Source organism: Manis pentadactyla, chromosome 9, assembly GCF_030020395.1.
Source record: "Manis pentadactyla isolate mManPen7 chromosome 9, mManPen7.hap1, whole genome shotgun sequence".
Taxonomy (NCBI): domain Eukaryota; kingdom Metazoa; phylum Chordata; class Mammalia; order Pholidota; family Manidae; genus Manis; species Manis pentadactyla.
The window spans coordinates 71,846,400-71,866,672 of record NC_080027.1 but is presented as its reverse complement, the minus strand read 5'-3'; the positions used below and the strand labels follow the sequence as shown (position 1 = coordinate 71,866,672).

The 20,273-nt window shown below is 35.1% G+C and overlaps 1 protein-coding gene across 2 annotated transcripts in view; it reads right to left on the bottom strand.

The window, feature by feature from the left end:
• The window catches only part of DNAJC24 (DnaJ heat shock protein family (Hsp40) member C24), a 57,093-nt gene that overhangs the window by 5,887 nt on the left and 30,933 nt on the right, over positions 1-20,273 (bottom strand). For both annotated transcript variants that reach the window (XM_036891839.2, XM_036891838.2), the window contains exon 3: positions 11,214-11,352. In XM_036891839.2, coding sequence (XP_036747734.1) covers positions 11,214-11,352 — 139 coding nt within the window. The remainder of the gene's footprint in view (positions 1-11,213; positions 11,353-20,273) is intronic.

Here is a 20,273-nt window from a genome sequence, read left to right as displayed (position 1 = left end):
ACTACTTTTCATAGCATTTTTAAGGCTGAATAAAAAATTCTAGAACATACCTCTTTGTATACACTTTAATAGTAAAGATTTATCCTATTTTTCACAAATATGCAAATGCCAAACTGTGAAGTTGATTTTGATGATTCCTTGTGATCACCACTCACCTACCTCTTTTTGTGAGAGGGATATGTTTTTGTTAGATAAACTACATCTGTGACTAAGGAAGGCAGAGTGGAGCTGGGTAAAAATAACTGTATTTGATCAAAGTTGTTATGTTTTACTAGCTTTCTACCCTTAGGTATATGGAATTACCTCTTACTCACTTCAGAAGGGTTGCTGTGGACTGAATTGTGCCCCCCTCAAATTCATATGTTGAAGCCCTAGCCCCTAGTGTGACTGCATTTGGAGGTAAAGTTAAATGAAGTCATAAAAGTGGGGTCCTAATCTGACAGAACCGATGGCTTCATAAGAAGAGGAAAGGGGAGGTCTTTTCCTTGCGCTTACACTGAGGTAAGTGTCATATGAGGAGATGTTAAAAAACAGGTTGCCTGCAAGCCAGGAAAAGGGACCCATTAGGGATTACATTCAACTGGCAGTTTGATCTTGGACTTCCTAGCCTCCAGAGCTGTGAGAAATAAAGTTCTGTCGTTTTTAAGCCACCCAGTCTATGGAATTTTGTTAGGGCAAACAGAGCAGACTAATACAGTGGTGTTCTTCTAATCTAGTGACATCAGGCTAAAAGTGCTTTAAAGAATAAACCACTAACCAAATATAAAGGGCTACTAGTCATCTTTTTTCATTTGCGTGCAACAGAATACTAGGTAACTTAAAAGAATTACTTTAAATTATTTCTATAACCACACACACAACTGTATTGTGTTTATGTTCCATCACTGTTTCCTGGACCAAAGTTTTCCCTACAGATGGAAGGTCCAAAAAAGCCTGGAATTCCACCTAAATTTAGTAAGAATATGGTTCAGGTAGTATAAGCATGCACTCTTGTTTAAACCAGTGTACCTTGGGGCCAAGAAAGCAACTACAGATGAGAAGCACCTGTTTTTGTTCTTAAAAGACTTGTTATACTTCCTGTATGCCTGTATTGTTCTTCCAAAAGTCAATGCTTAAAAGAAACTTAAATCTACCCCCCCCCCCCACCTCAATGAAACTTTCTTTAGCTGTCTCACTAAGACTCCTGTTCACTTGCTGAGAATGCTTTTCCTTTGTTCTGTTGTGTGAATGCCTGCGATTTAATTATATTTAATAACTGCCTGTTCACATTTTATTGGTGAGTTACACAATTTTAAAATAGATAAAAAGATTATACAATATTTTGAATTCACCATGGTTTTCTATTAAAGTATGTCAAATATTGTATCCCCTCACCAACAGTCTATTAAACTGTCCCTAAAATCCAAAGATACAGATTTTGCCCAGTGGTTGAGGAGTTCCTCCATCTGTGCGCCCATTGATTATGCAGAGTGTATCCGTATGCTAATAGAATTTCCATATTCTGTATAAATGACACTTGGCTATAAGTCATTAAGTATTCCAAATTTTTTTAAAAGTCTACCCAAAAGTCTCATGGATGGAGAAGAAAAATCTCACGTTTCATTACTCAGAAGGATCAGGGTAGTTTGTTTGAAAGGGGAAATGAAACACTTGCAGATTTGAGGAATGAGGTAGTTGGCACGTAACAGAATCTGATTAGGGGGAAAAAAACAGGTGTAAGTAATTTATAATCAAGTTGCCTATATTCCAGGGGACCTCATAGATACCTTAAATAATTTTGAAATCAAGCAAATCAGACAAGCTAGAAGTAATGACAAGATGAATAAAGTTTCTTAATCTAACCATTGGACACCAGTAACACAAAAAGACAGTTAACCCACTCATATATGTTCATTATTCCATTTTAATTTATTTCAAAATAATAAGAAATAACTGGCAAATGTAACTGCCAAGCAAGTCAGCTTTGTACTGTCCTGCTTCTAGGAAGCTACTGTCACAACCTAGTTAAATATTTATTGTGGAATCCTTTCTATTATTCTAACTACTCAAAAAAGCGGCTTTTGCATTTTCATTATTTTTTCTTTATGTACGGGTACTTAAGAGTAGCTACCTCTTTCTTAGTTGAAAGCAGCTTGGACTGTAACTCATGGTAAAAGGAACAATAGAACACAAAAATGGGTACTGCTTTGCCCAAGGTCAGTGCTAAAAGTAGTATATTAAAATATTCTCATGTTCTCTGGCTGTCTAAACATCTATATTGGCCTGATTATTCAATACTGTGTGCACATAGTCCAAGTTTTTGTGGGGATTCAGGTTTTAAAAGTCAGTATCTGACTCAAAAAAGAACAACATACTGTATGATTCACCATATAAATATAACAGAAAAAACTACACCATGGTGTTGGGCACTGGAGAGTGAGCAGTGAATGGAAGGAGTCAGAGAGGCCATCTGGGGTGCTGGTTCAACGGGTGTGTTTACTGTGAAAATCCATCACTTTTATTTATGTATGATATACTTTAATAAAAAGGTTTAAAGGTAGTCTGCTGAAGACTCTAGTAGCTACATTTTTAATAGAAATAAGGACAGAAAAGTTAGGGAAAGAAGTTCAAAGCCTCATAAGAAAGTGTGTATTCTTTGAAAGGATGGCAATTTAACAACTTTTGAAAAAGGCAGGGGGTGATTAACTCAGGGGAAAATTGGATCCCTGGAGAACTGTATAATGAGCAGAGAGGGTACATGCAAGTGAAAGGTGAATCTAAATGCAGGGGGTGGGGAGGTGACCACAAGCTTTTGTCGAGAGGCAGGTGTCCAGGGAATGGGGCAATAGCAACTCCCCCTCCACCGCGATTACAAGGAAGGAGCACAAACAAATCAATGTTTTTTTTCCCTTTCTAAACAATGATCTCTGCTTGTCCACCATTGTAGTTATAATTAGAAAACGTAATTTGTTCCTAGCCCTTAAAGTAACTCACAAGAACCCTGTAATTAGCTTTGATAATTGTCTTCTAATCAGGCACGGCATCTGCAAAACAGATAAGTTCGTTTTCTTTTGAGCATTATGTATTATAAATACTTTTGCTCATTACAATGAAATATTTCAATAGGAATATGAAAATGTAAATCCTTTCTCCTGGTAACACGACACTATTAAAAATGTTGTGAAAACATAAACCTACTTAGACAGTAATTTAATTAAAGGAACAGATCCAATATTTATTTAAATCTGTATTCTAAGCTACAGAATGGTAATAACTTATAAAAACAAAACAAACAAACCAGCCATTCAGAAACAAAACATAGTCCCGAGCATTTGGTATACTCTACCTTGAGTACAAGGACACTGACTCTAAATTCTCTTGAGTGAATGGGTTCAGCGTTTTCTGAGGTATCTAGGGATGTTAAGGTCCATTCACAGCCTGTGCTGTGCTCACAAGCTTAGCCAAATATGGCGACAAGAAAAACTTTCAAATTTATTTACATATATAAAGCAATGCACAGCTTTTATAGTTAGAAATTCCTGAGGAATATAATGCTAAAATCAAATAATTTATGTGGTTACTTGAAAAAGAATCTCAACCTTTAGAAGTATAGGCCCTTCTGACCTTGTGTTCTATTGGATTTGTCTGACAACAAGAGGTGAAAGAATTCTGTGGCTCCATTGTCTCAACAGTGGGATCTAAGAAAACACTGGCAGGACTCATCAGAGAGGTTTATGAGCCTGCAATTCAAAGAGATTAAAAGGAAAATCTACGGAGATTCTTTCACACTGAAGAATAACATTAAATAACTATTAGCAGCTTGGTTCAGTAAAGCTTACTAGAGCTCTCGCTGGGTCATTCACAACTTTCTAAAAGAGGAAAGGTTTTTTTCAGCTCCATTTGGGAATCAATAAATATTTCTTATTTCTTACAAGACAATGGAATTCCAGTCTTTTAAAGCTTCCTCCTAATGACAGTAAAATTTCTAAAACAACCCTTTGTTTGCTTCCTAAATAATTACACTTCCTAATCCCAGGAAACCTAACTACAGCTACAATTCAAATAAGTAAAAATAAATAATAGCAACAAAAAGCAGACCAGAGGACTTTAACTTTATTCATTATGGCTGAAATATCTCGAAGTCTCATTCAACCCAATATTGGTCAAAAGTTGGGATCCCTCTGCAGCTCTGTCCCTACTATTCAGGTGTAGCAATGTCATGTTACTCAAGTGATCAAGCCCCCAGAATGCTCTCATTTAGCAATTAGTCCACTGTATTTATTTTTATGCTATTTTAAATACTTGAAGTTTGGTTCACACTTAAAGAAGTTGTGTGTGTTAAAAGCGAACAGCAGTGTTTTCCTTTAGGTCTAAGTTATTATTATCTTGCTATTTTAAAACCTCATTCATAAAAATAATTTGGCTGTATATAAATTTTTCATATAGGAAATAATTTGAAGGAAATCAGTTTCCTTGACCCTAACAGTCTGTGTTCTTGGAACAGTCTTTACCTTGGTAAGAGAATCAGAATCAAGCAACATTTAACTTGAACCTGCTCATTAAATCATAAAGCTCCCTTCTCAGATGAAATCAAAGAGTCACAGGGCAAGGCTAACCATATCAAAGAAAAATTATAAACTTTGAGTTTAATTATGGATTTGAAGAAATGTGGAGCTTTTCTGAGCTGAGCATACACACCCAATACTCATGAAAGGTACCAAATGAGACCCCAAAATGGAATTTCATGTTTCAGTACAGAAAAGGTAGAACAGCAGCAGAAGTAGGCCTGGCCTATCATCATTCTGATCCTCAAATTGGGGCTCCTTCCTGACTATTTGGGGCTAAAAATAGTAGGTTGTACATGCCTATTCAAAACTTGGCAGTACACAGTGATTAACAGAGCATGGCTTGAATCCCTCCACTATCAATCACCAGCTATATGACCTTACTCAAATTACTTAACCCCTCTGAGCCTCAGACTCTTTCCCTGGAAAACAGGTATTAGTATCTTCCTTATAAGGCCATTAAACATTGTTTAAAACACAATTGCCATAGTTATAGTACTCAGTAAATGGCAACTATTTTAACTGTATTATCTCATGTTTGTGTTGACCTGTCTATACAAGACCATAAGAATATGACTAAACACCAATCCAGTATTTAGGTTGGGTCAGGGTGGGTTAGGGTTCAAGCACCATAATATAGGAAGGCAGCAACTCTTGACCTTGTCTGGAATTTTAACAGTGATAATAAGTTTGATGTACTTTGCTATTATTGTCAGTCCCATTAAAACTGACCCATTATTATCAAAGCCATAATTCATATTATTATTTAGCTTTTCCAAAGTATCAAATAGAACAAAAAGATGGGAACCACAGAAAAAAAATCATACAAATTAATATGTGGATTAAATTCAGAGATTAGAAATGATGGTGGGGAAATGTCAGGGAAGGCTTTTTCTTGGTGGAGGAGGAACTGAGTTGAAACTTGACCAAAGAAGCTGTGAAGAATCAGAATGGGAGGAGGGTGTTCTGAGTAATGACAAACACCACAAGCAGACGTGTGTGGGAGCTCCTAAATGGATGGACCAGGGGAGAAGATTCACATTAAGTTTGTGATTGGTGATAAGGCTGGAAAAAATTAGGGGCAAATTTAAAAGCATCTGTCCCATTTAAACTCCAGGTGAATCAGTAAATACCGTCGTGGTTTTAAAAGTTCTCAAAAAGGAGGGTGAAAAAATTAAGAAAGAGTCTAATCAAAATGTAAATGACTATGGGAGAAGACCAGTTAGCAGCTATGGAAATAATCTGGATATGTGTTATAATCTGGGAATGGACCACTGGTAGCTGTGAGAATAAAAAGATCACGTGGATAAAGCAACGTCAATACTCATTTCTAATTCACTGGTTGCATATTGAGCAAAGTAGAAGTAATCAGAATGCAATACTAAACAAAGGTTTTAAGTCTGAGGGAAAAACAAACATTGAGAAAGGTGACTGAGTCTTGGTTTTGGACCCATTGATTTCTGCTGGCTTAGGAACCCAAGTAGAAATTGGGAAAGAGGTTGAAGTCAGAGACATGAACTTCCTAAGACCCTACATGCTCTGTGTGGTTAAATCAGAACTCCCCAATATGTCCAAGTATACCATTATTAGAACTATAATCCTGTCCATTGGTTTCTATAGCATTGAAACTAGTCAAAGTTTTATTCAAAATCAGAGAAATGATCTTAAAATATATTTTCATTGCAAAAAGTTATTTGCATTTACATAAAGTAACAATGTGAGTAGTCACTTTTCCTTTTGACAAAGAAGACAAGGAGGACCCTCACAAGAAGTCTTATCTACACCCTCTTCCCTCTCTGACAAAAACGCCAGGCCCTGTCCAGATGGATTTTCTGCATCATTTCACATACTTACTTTTCCCAGAAACAGTCACCAAAAAAGCATGCCCCCTGATGCTTATCTCCAAGTTTTACCTGAAGCACATTTTTACAGCCAATTTTCAAATTCCTAAAATCAAATGAAAATACTGATACGATTGTAAATGGAAACCCTTATCTGACTAATAAATGTATGTTGTAAAGGTCAGTTTGGGCATATAATTTACACAAATATTTACTGGCCTTAAGTCATTATTGCTAAAAGCCTAAATTCGTATTATCTACATTTAAAAGTATTATGTCCCTTCTTATGAAGATAACCAGTCTTTAGCACTAACTTGCTTTCTGGAAAGGATTCTTACTTTGAGCTTAAGAAATTACATGTTGATTCAGTTATCTGAATGGAAGTGTTGGTGGGGCTTTAAGATACATTCCTCAGCTGGTCCAACATTCATTTGCTTATTTCCCATTCTCAGTATTTATCCTGATAAACAGATGAAGTGAATTGTGTAGTACAACACCAGAAATGACCTTTTGTACCTAGCTAAGGGAGAGTAGCTGAATAGCTTTGAGTAAAGACACACGAACTTTACGTCTGGCCCAATCCCCTTTTGAGCCAGGCTATTCTGCATACCCAAGTACTTAGCCAATTAGAGTGAAAGCTTCACATTACCAAAATAATTCACTTGATAGAGAACCAAGATACATCTTACTAAAAATAATACACCACCGATAATAAAACAATCCACTTCAAAAAAAACCAAAACATTGACTGATTTCATTTGAAGATTTGTTCTTCAGACTAGAGAAGTAACCTAACTCATAAGCTGCACCACTCTAGAGAGCCACGAAGACATCAGAGATCTGTGTGACTGTCCCAGTACAGAGCTATTGCATCAGGATCCCTACTGTTTTCCCGTGATATACTTCTGATGTTTTTTTTTAATGTGTTTAATATATGAGATAACTCCATGTAAGATTTATAAATGCACCAAAATCTATTCAACAGATTTTATGCAAACATTTTATAAAAATCCTGAAAAGTTTTTCCAAAGTGCTTATCTGGTTATCTAAAATGCTAAGCCTAATCTTGACTAACTATATGCTTTTCAAAGGAACATGGAAGCAGTCTTTGGAACCATCCTTAGAAACAAGGTAAACATGCCAACTGGAACCAACTGGTTAAATTGCTTTCAAAATGTGTAGTACCTGGGAACTGAATATTACTAATCCTTCTTTAGATCTACTTCAGCCTAGTCAACATTGGCCTAACGTGTCAATACAGAAGAATATATTGAAGCAGAATGTACAATATTCCACTATGAATATGAGAAGTGAAAACAAGGGAGAAAAAATATATGGACATTACTTTAGGTTATCTATACCATACTTTCTTTATTAGAACCATTTGATAATTTCCTTTGTGAAGCAAAGAAATATGGATGTCAAGGGCTCCTTTAAACAGATCTTTTAGAGAAATAAATGGTTGTGGGCATTATTGATGAGGCTTTCCTTACAACAAAACCCTGACTCTGAGCTGTGAAATATGAGAAAGCATTCAAAATGTTGCCAATGGAACATCTCCTGTCTCATCCCCAAGTATTACAGAGCTCAGATTTATATTCCAACTTAATGCAGAGTAGGAGATAAACATATTTGAAACACGTCCTATGTAAAGAAAGTTCTACAATAAATTATCACCACATGCAAAAAGAGTTCTATATAACAAAACTATTTCCATGTCCCCAGGAAGTGACCCAGAGAAAAAAAGAGTGTTTTGGCCTCATTATAACTAATTCTCTCTCTCTCTCTCGGTAACCTATCCTGGTTTTTAACAAATTATCATTCTCAAAGGTTTTCCTTCTATCAAATCTAAATCTTCACTGTTACAAGTTCAAGTTCATTTCCTTTTGAGAGCCATTTATTGAAGGTAGGTAAAAAAAAAAATTAATGTTGGTATTCAAAAGAAATGGTATGAAACTAGATTTATTATGAGATTTCTGAAAATAACTCCAGTATGAAAGGCTTAAAAACAGCATGTTACATTTGAGTAAGAGACCTTTATATCTTATCTAAACAGCAAGCCAACTTCAATTTAAAATGAAAGCATTCTCATTTTTGGATTATCTAGTAATGAAGCAAATATTTAGTACTTAGATCTGAGGCACTGAAATGTAGAAACTAAATTAGAGAAGTTGTATAGAATTGAACTCAGAATAGCTCAATTCAGTAATCACCCAACTGAAAAACTTGCAAAGCAAACTGACATAAAAATTCCAAGCAGAAGATCTGCCTGTTTATCTGAATCAGGCCCAACTCCTGTTGTATTTGGTTTGTCTGAACTTTGTTGTGACTTCATTAATGACCCAAAAAGAGTCCCCTGAAATACAGTAGGTATTTCACAGCATCCATTAAAACCTTAAAACCAAGGACTAAAAGCTCAAAAAAAATCCACATTTCCAAGGGCTTCTCAAAGGCAATGAGAAAGGTTTGAAGATGTTATTTGTTCCTCCAACGTTCCTTAAACCTTCTTTCATACAAATCTATTGCTCACTTTTAACCCTCCTTCCTATGTCTTTCCATTTCTGGTCTACCCTATCCTATACCTTAGTAAGACAGAATATTTTTTTATTCTGATCTTTCCCCACCTCTCTTCTCTTTAGACAGCAGGCTTCTAGTCAGTTTTACTGATAGGTTCTTAATAGTACACAGGCTGTGGAGGGGCAAAAATGCAGAGTGACAGTGCAGTGCAGGTATGCAGTCTCAACTCCTTAAGGTACAGTTTTGTGGATTATCCTTATCTTAAGTAAATTCACTGCCCACAGAGTAATGACTAGTAAAGATGTGCAAAAGCACCATGAAAAAATTAATCACCTCCAGTATAGCTTGGTCACTTTAGGAACATAGGTAACTTCTCACACACAACACATTCATGTGTATTAATTTTACTACTTTCATAGATACTATACCATGTGAACCAAGGTTAAAAAGATTTACCTATGGCTGGAATTCATCCTCAAATGGAATCACCTCTATAGTCTTTGGCCAGCAACACAATCACATTTGCAGAAGAAATACAACATTTGAAAGATGCTCAAATGCACACACGCATCAAATGAAAGTAGGACCCAATATATTCAAGCCATATTTGAAAATTAAATTCATTGCAAAGGTACACTCATCAGTTTCTTAATAAAAGTAAGTTCATCAGTCTTAAAAAAGCAGAAGCATCTTAGAGCTGATTAGTATTATGAAAGTCATTATTAAAAACAAATACTCCAGTACAAAAAGAAATAGCTCATAAAGTCTATCTATACAAAGGTACCATACACTGCCCGTAAGATATACTTAATTTGGTCAGTACAAGTTCCTCTGAAAATAAATATGGATATTCTATTATCTATCTATCTATCTATCTATCTATCTATCTATCTATCTATCTATCTATGTATCTATCTATCTATCATCTATCTATCTATCTATCTATCTATCATCTATCTATCTATCTATCTATCATCTATCTATCTATCTATCTATCATCTATCTATCTATCTATCTATCTACTCGCCTTAGATAAATATGGATATTCTATTATCTATCTATCTATCTATCTATCTATCTATCTATCTATCTATCATCTATCTATCTATCATCTATCTATCTATCTATCTATCTATCATCTATCTATCTATCATCTATCTATCTATCTATCATCTATCTATCTATCATCTATCTATCTATCTATCTATCTATCTATCTATCTATCTATCTATCTATCTATCTATCTATCTATCTATCTATCTATCTATCTATCTATCTATCTATCTATCTATCTACTCGCCTTATCCTATAATGTGTTTTAGAAATAAAGCCTTGTTTCTCAAATCAAATTTTCACAACCTTAGTAGTAGGAGCCTTAAAATCATTTTGTTGGAAAATAAATAACATAATTTTGTTAGGTTTGATAGTGTGCCAGTGTAGGGTATGGGAGGGGATTAAATCACCAACAGAGACAGTGAGCTTTAATCAACACGAGTCAATGCTGAGCCTGTGTGCTACTGCAGAGTGTAACTGAGTGTTTTTCCCACAGGCTGTAATGATTATTGACTCCCCGTTAGCATGTAGGGTGCATAGTGTAGATTCAAAAAGAAGGCTGAGGGACTCCTATCCCAAGGCCAGCGCTGAAAGACAGCCTATCACTTCATGTAACTATAGTCTATGTGTGACAAACCTGACCTACATTTCTCCCTTTCTTTTTTACAAGAGCTTGTCACTGTTTAGGAAGCTATTTTCTAAAATGCATAAAAGAAATGACTTTCAAAACTGCTCAAGAAATGCACATTTCTGAAATATCATATATAGCAATCTTATAAGGAATAGTTTATCCAGAAGATAATCATGAAAACTAGCTTAAAACAAGCTCAAAGACAGAAAAGAGTGCCTTTTGATGTTAACTATATAGTAGCTTTTTTGAGATTATTGTTTATACAGTATACAGTCTTAAAAGTACTAGTTAGAATTTTAATTAGTGTATAATTTACTAAAAGCAAGTTTTAAACATATAAATACATCAATTAGGAAGGTATAATAAAACATATTTCATTAGTTATAGAAAGTAACTTTCACAGTTTCACAAGAAGCCACATCCTAGTAGTTTTGTTAACTTCTCAATGGATACACACACTAATCACTACCAAGAATAGGGCATTATTAAAAACAATGATGGAGGGAGGAGTAAAAAGCAATAATAACTTGGTGCAAATGCTGGAAAATGCTTCCCAGGAATGGCTGCAGACTGTGCTTTGGAGAGTTGCCAATGTATACGGGCCGGTTCCTCACCACAAGTACCTACCATGCCGCTGCAGGTCATACTCTTTTTTTGTCTCTTCATTCCCTAGAATTTTCCATGCCTGATCAATTTCGATGAACTTCTGAATACATTCCTCCACTGTTCCTGCCGGCACATCTGCACTTTGTTTATCCGGGTGATACTGCCAATCAAAAATAAGGTGGGTGGTGAATAGAGGGAGGTGAGTGGGGATAGGTAAAAAAAATGTCTATCTGAGCTTTAGTTAAGAGAAAGGGTAATGAGAAGATGGAAACTAAGATGCCAAGGCAACAAGACAACACTGTTGGGCACAGGAGACAACTGCCAGGTTAATTAGACCACTAAAGTAGCTATAAATCCACCAGTGACACGATCTGTCACAACGTGCAAAGACAGCATTTTCTGGATAATTTGCTGATGGAATCACTGGTCTCACGGACAATTTACCTACAGAGGATACTAATATAAACAGAAATAGGTACATGCAGACGAGTAAGAAATGACAAAGGAAGGGCATAAACTATGCAGAGTATGAACTTTTCCTTATATAATGTGTTTGGCTGTACATATCACAAATGGACTACTAGCTTTTTCTTATGAAGTCAGATTATATAATCATACTTTAAAATAAAACACCTCTCATCTTCTGGCTCAGTCCTAAAGAGTTTAAAGTTATAAATTCCCAAACATAAATTTTATTGAAAAACAGTTATTCTAGGGCAGATTGGTAAGAAAGAACTTTAAAGAAATCAATGAAACATTTGATATAAATTAATTAGTAAATATTTCTTACATGTATTTTCTAAGTCTAAGAAATTTTTTTAAATGCTTTCAATATGCAGTAATTTCTTTATATGGTTTGCTCAAAAACAAAGTTTTATCCCAACTCATCAATTCTCAAATGCTAATATAAATAGGGCTTAATGGATAACCCCGTTATATTATGCCCTTCTTCCCTTTTCCTACATTCCCTTAAGTTCTTACTCTTTTTCAATTTTAGTAATAAAATAGGCAAATCACCATATTCACATTTCATGATACTAAAATGGTTATAATTCACATATTCATCAGTTAATGGTACTGTCACTTACATTCTTTCATCGACTGCTTTACAGACACTGAAAGAGTACAAAAAGTTTACAAGTACCATGTCATTTATCACCCAAGCTGCCAAGGCCAGTCACTCAGTGAGTTGTGGCAAGTAACTGAAGTCAAATGATTTCAATTCTCATCCCAGAATTCAGAAAAGTGTGTAAGTTTTTAATTATAAAGTGGACTACTGGTTTTGACAGTGAATTCAAGCTGAACTCCATACTGTTGATGACCCACACTAGCACGGCAAAAGCTATTGTGATTGGTTGTGCAGAAGAAGTAACGAACATCATACATGCTGGGAGAAAGATTATAGGACAAAGAGAATTAGCTTCCATTTTTTCCTTTGGCAAACTGCTTTTCTTCCTATGCCAAATCTATTGTTTACAACATTTAAATATTTAAGCTAATTCATATACTGACTGAAGAAAAGGAAACTAAGGTTTACTGTTTCATCTTTTTTTGGCCACGATTTATTCAAATGATGCTTATAAGTTATTCCCAACACTGAGGTTTAGGCAATCCCTAAAATCGGAATACTCAAGTAAAATTCAAAAGCCAAAATAGGATTGGCTACATTCTCTAGCTGACCCATTCCCTAACATTATGTGAAGAACATCTGCGTAACAAGCTTGTGATTCAATGTTATTACAAGCAACAAGCTCAAATGTGCCACTAGTATACATTTAAGATACACTTACAGGTGAAAACTCAATCTCAGTATGTCACAAGCACTGAGTAAAGCCCTAGGTATCATTTTAAACTAGTAGCTGTATAGTAGGGATACCAACTAAAAAGGTTATTTCTAATAGGCCACTATAGAAATTCTACTTGGTACAATGAATAGAACAGAATGAACCTGACCAACCTGACCAAGAAAGCTCTACAAAACCATGAATTAGTTCCTGGCTGTCCAAAACAAACATCTATCACTAAATATTACTGAATCTTTTATCAGTTCTATCAGTGAAAGTACAATTCAATTTATTTCACTAATTTGGTATTTCCTGACTATTTTAAATAAGTAAGTCACCATCTGAGGTGTTTATGTCTATTCTGTTATGCTACTAGAACCCAATAAATTTTATTCCACAATACAGGGCTCAATTAAAAAATGGTAGTTACAGCAAGAAAATATGTATGTCACTGGGATGCTAAAAGCCTCAGTCCAAATCTGTTTTAACAGTAAGTTCCAGAACATGAAGATCTGAAAAAAGAATATTAATACATTCTGTCACAGATTGATAATGGCCCTCAAAGATATCAGGTCCTAATCCCTGGTACCTTGTTACCTTGTTTGGATAAAGAGTCTTTGCAGATATGATTAAGTTAAAGACCTTGAAATGGGTAGGTAATTTTTAATTATTCAGGTGGGCCCTAAACAAAAACTGTTCTTATAAGAGGGAGGTAGAGACAGATTTGACACACACAGGTGAAGATGATGTGAACACCATGCAGAAAGAGAGAGATGTGAAATACTGGCCTTAAATTGTGAAGTGATGAGGCCGCAAGTCAAGGAATGCTGGCAGCCACCAGCAGCTGGAAGACACAGGTATGAACTTTCCTATTACAGTCTGGCCTGCCAACACCTTGATTTCAGCCCAGTTATATTAATTTTGGACTTCCAGCCTCCAGAATTGTGAAAGAATAAATTTCTGTTGTTATAAGCAACTGAGTTTGTGGTAATTTACTGAGGCAGCGATAAGAAATTATACACTGTCTAAATATCTTTATGATTTAAAACTGGGAATAGACACCATAACTTTTAAAAATGTTTCAATTACAAGGTCTATTAATAAAATGGTACTATTATTAATCAATTCTTAACATTAAATCTGCAACGATTCTTTATTGCCCAGGAGAAGATAACACTCCAGTACTACAGGTTTCAAGACTTTCAAATCCCAAAGTGAATGCAATTCTTTTTCCTACTATTTCCCTACTCTCTGAGTCCTCCCTTGGGAGGCAGGCTCAGGCAGGCACGATCATCCTCAGACCACAGTCACTTTTCCTTTACTGTCAAGGCTTATGCTGCGGCTTTCTTTTCTTTGATACCCACTAGCCAAACTTTCCCACTGTTGAGAGCCCAGAGCGATTTCTACTTCATTCATTCACTGATTAAATGAAAGATAAAATCTAAAGCATCCTGTGTTCTGACTTACTATCTAATTGAGAAGCCAGGAAAAGCCATAGAAAAATAGCATGGACTTCCTTATATTAGAAAAATGCCAGGTAAATCATGCAAACAAGGAGATCTGAGGAAAACAATGCTCAAACAGGGAAAATACTGATACTCGTAATTAAAAGAATAGATATGTACTAAAATCAATGTTGCAAAGTTCATTTATTTTAACTGACTTCTATTTGCTCTCAGTACGGAACCAAAATTCATTTTGGTGGAATTAGAAGTACTTAGTCACCTACCTGGAAGCAAAAACTCAAAATTAAGAAATCAGCAAATCTTGCAACAACTGGAAAAGGAAAGACTTAAAAGTTACCAATTAAAATAGCACCAAGAAAAAAAAAAAAGGAGATACTTCAGAATAAACCAGAGAGATGCTGTGTAAGACTACAAAACCTACTAAGAGAAATCATAAAAGACCTAAATGAATGGAAAGGAATAGTATGTTCCTGGATGGGAAGATCATGTCCATTTTCCCTAAGCTGATACATAAACTTAATGCAATTTTTATCAAAATTCCAATGAGCTACTTTGAAGAAGTAGACAGGATGATTATAATATTTATATGGAAATACAAAGGATCTAGAACAGGCAAAAAAAATCTTGAAAAAGAACAAAGTTGAAGGACATACATTATCTAATTTTTAAGAGTTATTTTAAAGCTGTAATAATCAAGATAATAGTACTAGCATAAAAAAATACAAGTAGATTACTGGAACAAAATAAAATGTCTAGAAATAGACTATACATAAAAGGTCAGTTGATTTTCAACAAAGTGCCAAGGCAATTCAATGTAGAAAGGACAGTCTGTAACAAAAGATGTTGAGAAAGGTGGATGTCCATGAGGGAGAAAATTAACCTCACTTCCTATCCCATTCTATAAACAAAAATCAATTCAAGAATCAGAAACATAAATGTAAAACACAGAACCAGAAAACTTCTAGAAGGAAACACAAGAGTGTATCTTTGCCCAATGGGGTAGGTATAGATTGGTTTGACAGAAAACAAAAAGCACAAACTATAATGACATGAAATTGATAAATTGAACTTCATCAATTTTTCTTTTAAATTGAAGTATTGTTGATATACAATCTTATATTGATTTCACATACACAACACAGTGATTCAACAGCTTACCCATATTATTAAATGCTCACCCCTCTAGTGCAGTTAACTTAACACAGAAAGATGTCACACAATCACCGACTATATTTTCCATACTGTACTATCGCCATGTGACCAACTGACACTGTGATTGCGAATTACTATGCTCCTTTATTAACCACCTCATCTCTCCCACACCACCCACCCCAACCCCTTCCCTTTCATAACCACTAGTCCCTTCTTGGTGTCTGTGAGTCTACTGCTATTTTGCTCCTTCTGTTTTGCTTTGTTGTTATATTCCACAAACAAGTGAAATCATATGGTATTTGTCTTTCTTGACTGACTTATTTCACCTTTAGGTCCATCCATGTTGTTGAAAATCGCAGGATTTCTTTTTTTATAGCTGAATAATATTCCATTGTGTATATGTACCACCTCTTCTTTATCCATTCATCTATTGATGGACACTTAGGTTGCTTCCATATCTTGGCTATAGTAAACAGAGAAGCAATAAACATAAGGGTGCATATGTCTTTTTGAATCAGGGATCTTGTGGAAATGAATATTTAATTTTATTTAGTTTTCATGGAATTGAAATAGTCATATGTGGCTAATGGCTAACATTTTATTGGGCAGTGTAGATTACCACTTTATGTAGCACACATTTGGTGTTAAATAAATGCCTCTTGAAGGAGCACATAGTTGTGTTGTACTTCTTTCCCCATGACCTACCTATATCATGAGTGCTAATTATAATACCCTTTAATCCCCTTCTCCCTTCCTCCCCACCCACCCTCCCCAACTCCTTTCCTTTGGTAACTGCTAGTCCCTTCTTGGAGTCTGTGAGTCTGCTGCTGTTTTGTTCCTTCAGTTTTGCTTTGTTGTTATACTCCACAAATGAGTGAAGTCATTTGGTACTTGTCTTTCTCCATCTGGCTTATTTCATTGAGGCATAATACCCTTTAGATCTATCCATGTTGTTGCAAATGGCAGGATTTCTTTTCCTTTTATGGCTGAATAATATTCCATTGTGTATATGTACCACATCTTCTTTATCCATTCATCTATTGATGGACACTTAGGTTGCTTCCCTATCATGACTATTGCAAAGTGTGGCAATAAATATAGGGGTGCATATATTTTTTTGAATCAAGGACTGTTTTCTTCAGGTAAATTCCTAGAAGTGGAATTACTGGGTCATACGGTATTTCTATTTTTAGTTTTTTGAGGAACCTCCATACTGCTTTCCACAGTGGCTGCATCAATTTATTTGCATTCCCACCAACAGTGTAGGAGGGTTCCTATTTCTCCGCATCCTCACCAACATTTGTTATTTCTTGTCTTTTGGATAGTGGCCATTCTGACTGGTGTGAGGTGATGTCTCATTGCCATTTTGATTTGCATTTCCCTGATGATTAGCAATGTGGAACATCTTTCCATGTGCCTGTTGGCCATTTGTATTTCTTCTTTGGAGAAATGTCTGTTCAGGATCTCTGCCCATTTTTTAATTGGGTTATTTGTTTTTTAGGTGTTGAGGCATATGAGTTCTTAATATATTTTGGATGTTAACCCTTATCAGATGAATTGTTTATGAATATATTCTCCCATACATACAAGGATGCCTTTTTATTCTGTTTATGGTGCCCTTTGCTGTACAGAAGCTTTTTAGTTTGATGTAGTCCCATTTGTTCATTTTTGCTTTTGTTTTCCCTGCCTGAGGAGATATGTCCAGGAGAAAGTTGTTAAATGCTTGTTGCCTATGTTTTCTTCTAAGCGTTTTATGGTTTCATGACTTATATTCAGGTCTTTGATCCATTTTGAGTTCACTTTGTGTGTGGAGTAGACAGTAATCCAGTTTCATTCTCTTGCATGTAGCTGTCATTTTCCCAACACCAGTTGTTGAAGATGCTGTCTTTTCCCCATTGTATATTAATGGCTCCTTTATCATATATTAATTGACCATATATGTATGGTTTTAAATCTGGGCTCTCTATTCTGTTTCAGTGATCTATGGGTCTGTTATTTGTCAGTACTAAACTGTTTTGATTATGGTAGCTTTGTAGTAGAGCTTGAAGTCAGTGAGCGTAATCCCCCCAGCTTTGTTCTTCTTTCTCAGGATTGCCTTGGCTATTTAGGATCTTTTGTGGTTCTCTATGAATTTTAGAACTATTCATGCTAGTCCATTGGAAAATGCTGTTGGTGTTTTGATAGGAATTGCACTGAATCTGTAAATTGCTTTAGGCAGGATGGCCATTTTGAAAATATTAATTATTTCTATTCATGATCATGGGATAGATTTCCATTTATTGGTGTTTTTTTAAAATTTCTCTCAAGAGTGTCTTATAGTAAACCTCCTTGGTTAGGTTTAGTCCTAGGTATTTTATTCTTTTTGATGCAATTGTAAATGGAGCTGTTTTCCTGATTTCTCTTTCCACTAGTTTGTTTTTAGTATATAGGAATGCAACAGATTTCTGTGTATTAATTTTGTATGCTGAAACTGTGCTGAATTCAATTATTAGTTCTAATAGTTTTTTGGTGGAGTCTTTAAGGTTTTATATGTATAATACCATGTCATCTGCAAATAGTGAGTTTTAACTTCTTCCTTATCGATCTGAATGCCTTTTATCTCTTTGTGCTGCCTGATTGCTGTGGCTAGGACCTCTAGTACTATGTTGACTAAAAATGGTGAGAGTGCACATCTTTGACTTGTTCTTGATCTTAAAGGAAAAGTTTTCGGCTTTTTGCTGTTAAGTATGATGTTAGCTATGGGTTTGTCGTATACAACCTTTATTATGTTGAGGTACTTACCCTCTATACCCATTTTGTTGAGCGTTTTATCATGAATGGATGTTGAATTTTGTCAAATGCTTTTTCAGCATCTATTGAGATGATCATGTGGTTTTCTTTCTTCTTTCTGTTAATGTAGTGTATGATATTGATCTATGAATATTTCACCATCCTTACAACTCTGGAATAAATCCCACTTGATCTTGAGGGATGATCCTTCTGATCTATTTTTGAATGGTTTGTTAATATTTTGTTGAATATTTTTGCATCTATGTTCATCAGGGATATTGGTCTATAATTTCCTTTTCTGTGGTGTCTTTGTTTTGGTATCAGACTGATGCTGGCCTCACAGAATGAGTTTAGAAGTATTCCCTCCTCTTCTACTTTCTGGAATACTTTAGGAAGGGTAAGTAGATCTTCTTTAAATATTTGGTAGAATGCAGCTGTGAAGCCATCTGTACCTGGAGTTTTTTGACTATCAATTCAATTTCATTGCTCGTAATTTGTCTGTTCAGATTTTCTGTTTCTTCCTGGATCATTCTTGGAAGGCTGTATTTTTCTAGGAAACTGTCCATTTCTTCTAGGTTGTCCAATTTATTGGCATATAATTTTTCATAGTATATGCTAATAATTCTTTGTATTTCTATGGTATCTGTTGTAGTTAGTCTTTCTTCATTTCTGATTTTGTTTACTTGTGTACTCTTTTTCTTGATAAGTCTTGCTAGGGGTTTATATATTTTGTTTATTTTCTCAAAGAACCAGATCCTTGTTTCACTGTTTTTCTTCTATTTTTTTATTCATCTCTATTTTATTTACTTCTGCTCTGACCTTTATTATGTTCTTCCTTCTACTAACTCTGGGATTCTTTTTTTCTTCTTTTTCTAGTTTCTGTAATTGTGAGTTTAGACTACTTATTTGGGATCACTCTTGTTTCTTGAGGTAGTGTTGTATTGCTATGTATTTCCATCTTAGAACTGCCTTGGCAGTGTCCCACAGATTTGGGGCTGTTGAATCTTGCTGGGTAGAGGATTCTTGGTTGGAGGTCCTTATGTTTCAGTACATTAAATATTTCATGTCACTCCTTTCTGCCCTGTGAAATTTCTGCTGAGAAGTCTGCTGATAGCCTTAGTACTTCATTATATTTTAAAACTTTCTGCTCATCAAAGATACCATTAAGAAAAGAAATAGGTAAGCCACAGACTGGGAAATAAATACTGGCTAAATACATTTCTAACAAAGGACTTGTCAATAAATGGCATAAGAACATAGGTCTGTATCACTGAAAAAATTTTTCCAAATGTAAGCTAAGTTATGTAGATCCCTCAGATACTACAAAAGATAAACACAAAATGATTTAATGTTTTGTCAGGATCGGTATATGTTATCTATTTCTTGACTAATTAAACTGATTGATAACGCTTTAATTATGGACTCTTAATTCTGACTAGTTGAGATTTTATGGCAATGGGTTGTCCAATATGGAACATTTTATTTTTATTTTTAGATTTTCTCCATATAATATCCAAGTGCTTTCTAAATTACTAATTTTGGAGAGACTGTCACAATTTGTCAGCCTAGTGCAACTCAAATGTCGTCCTCATATTTGCAGCATCAGCATTATCTGAGAGCTCATTAAAAGATGGCCCCATCCCTAACCTACAAAGGAGGGGCCACAGTATCTGTTTCACCAAACTCTATCATGTATTATGCATACTAAAATTAAGAAGCACACTGTTAGCCTCTACTGCTTTAAAACATGGAATTAAGTGCAAGTCATAAAATTAGTGCTTGGTAGAAATTTCTCCTTGTCAGATGCATCCCTCCAAATATATATGCAAGAAAAAAAAGGGAAAGAAATGCTGAGTGACACTCCTCAATTGTTACCCTATAACACCAAGAAAAATTACATTGTCTAAGTC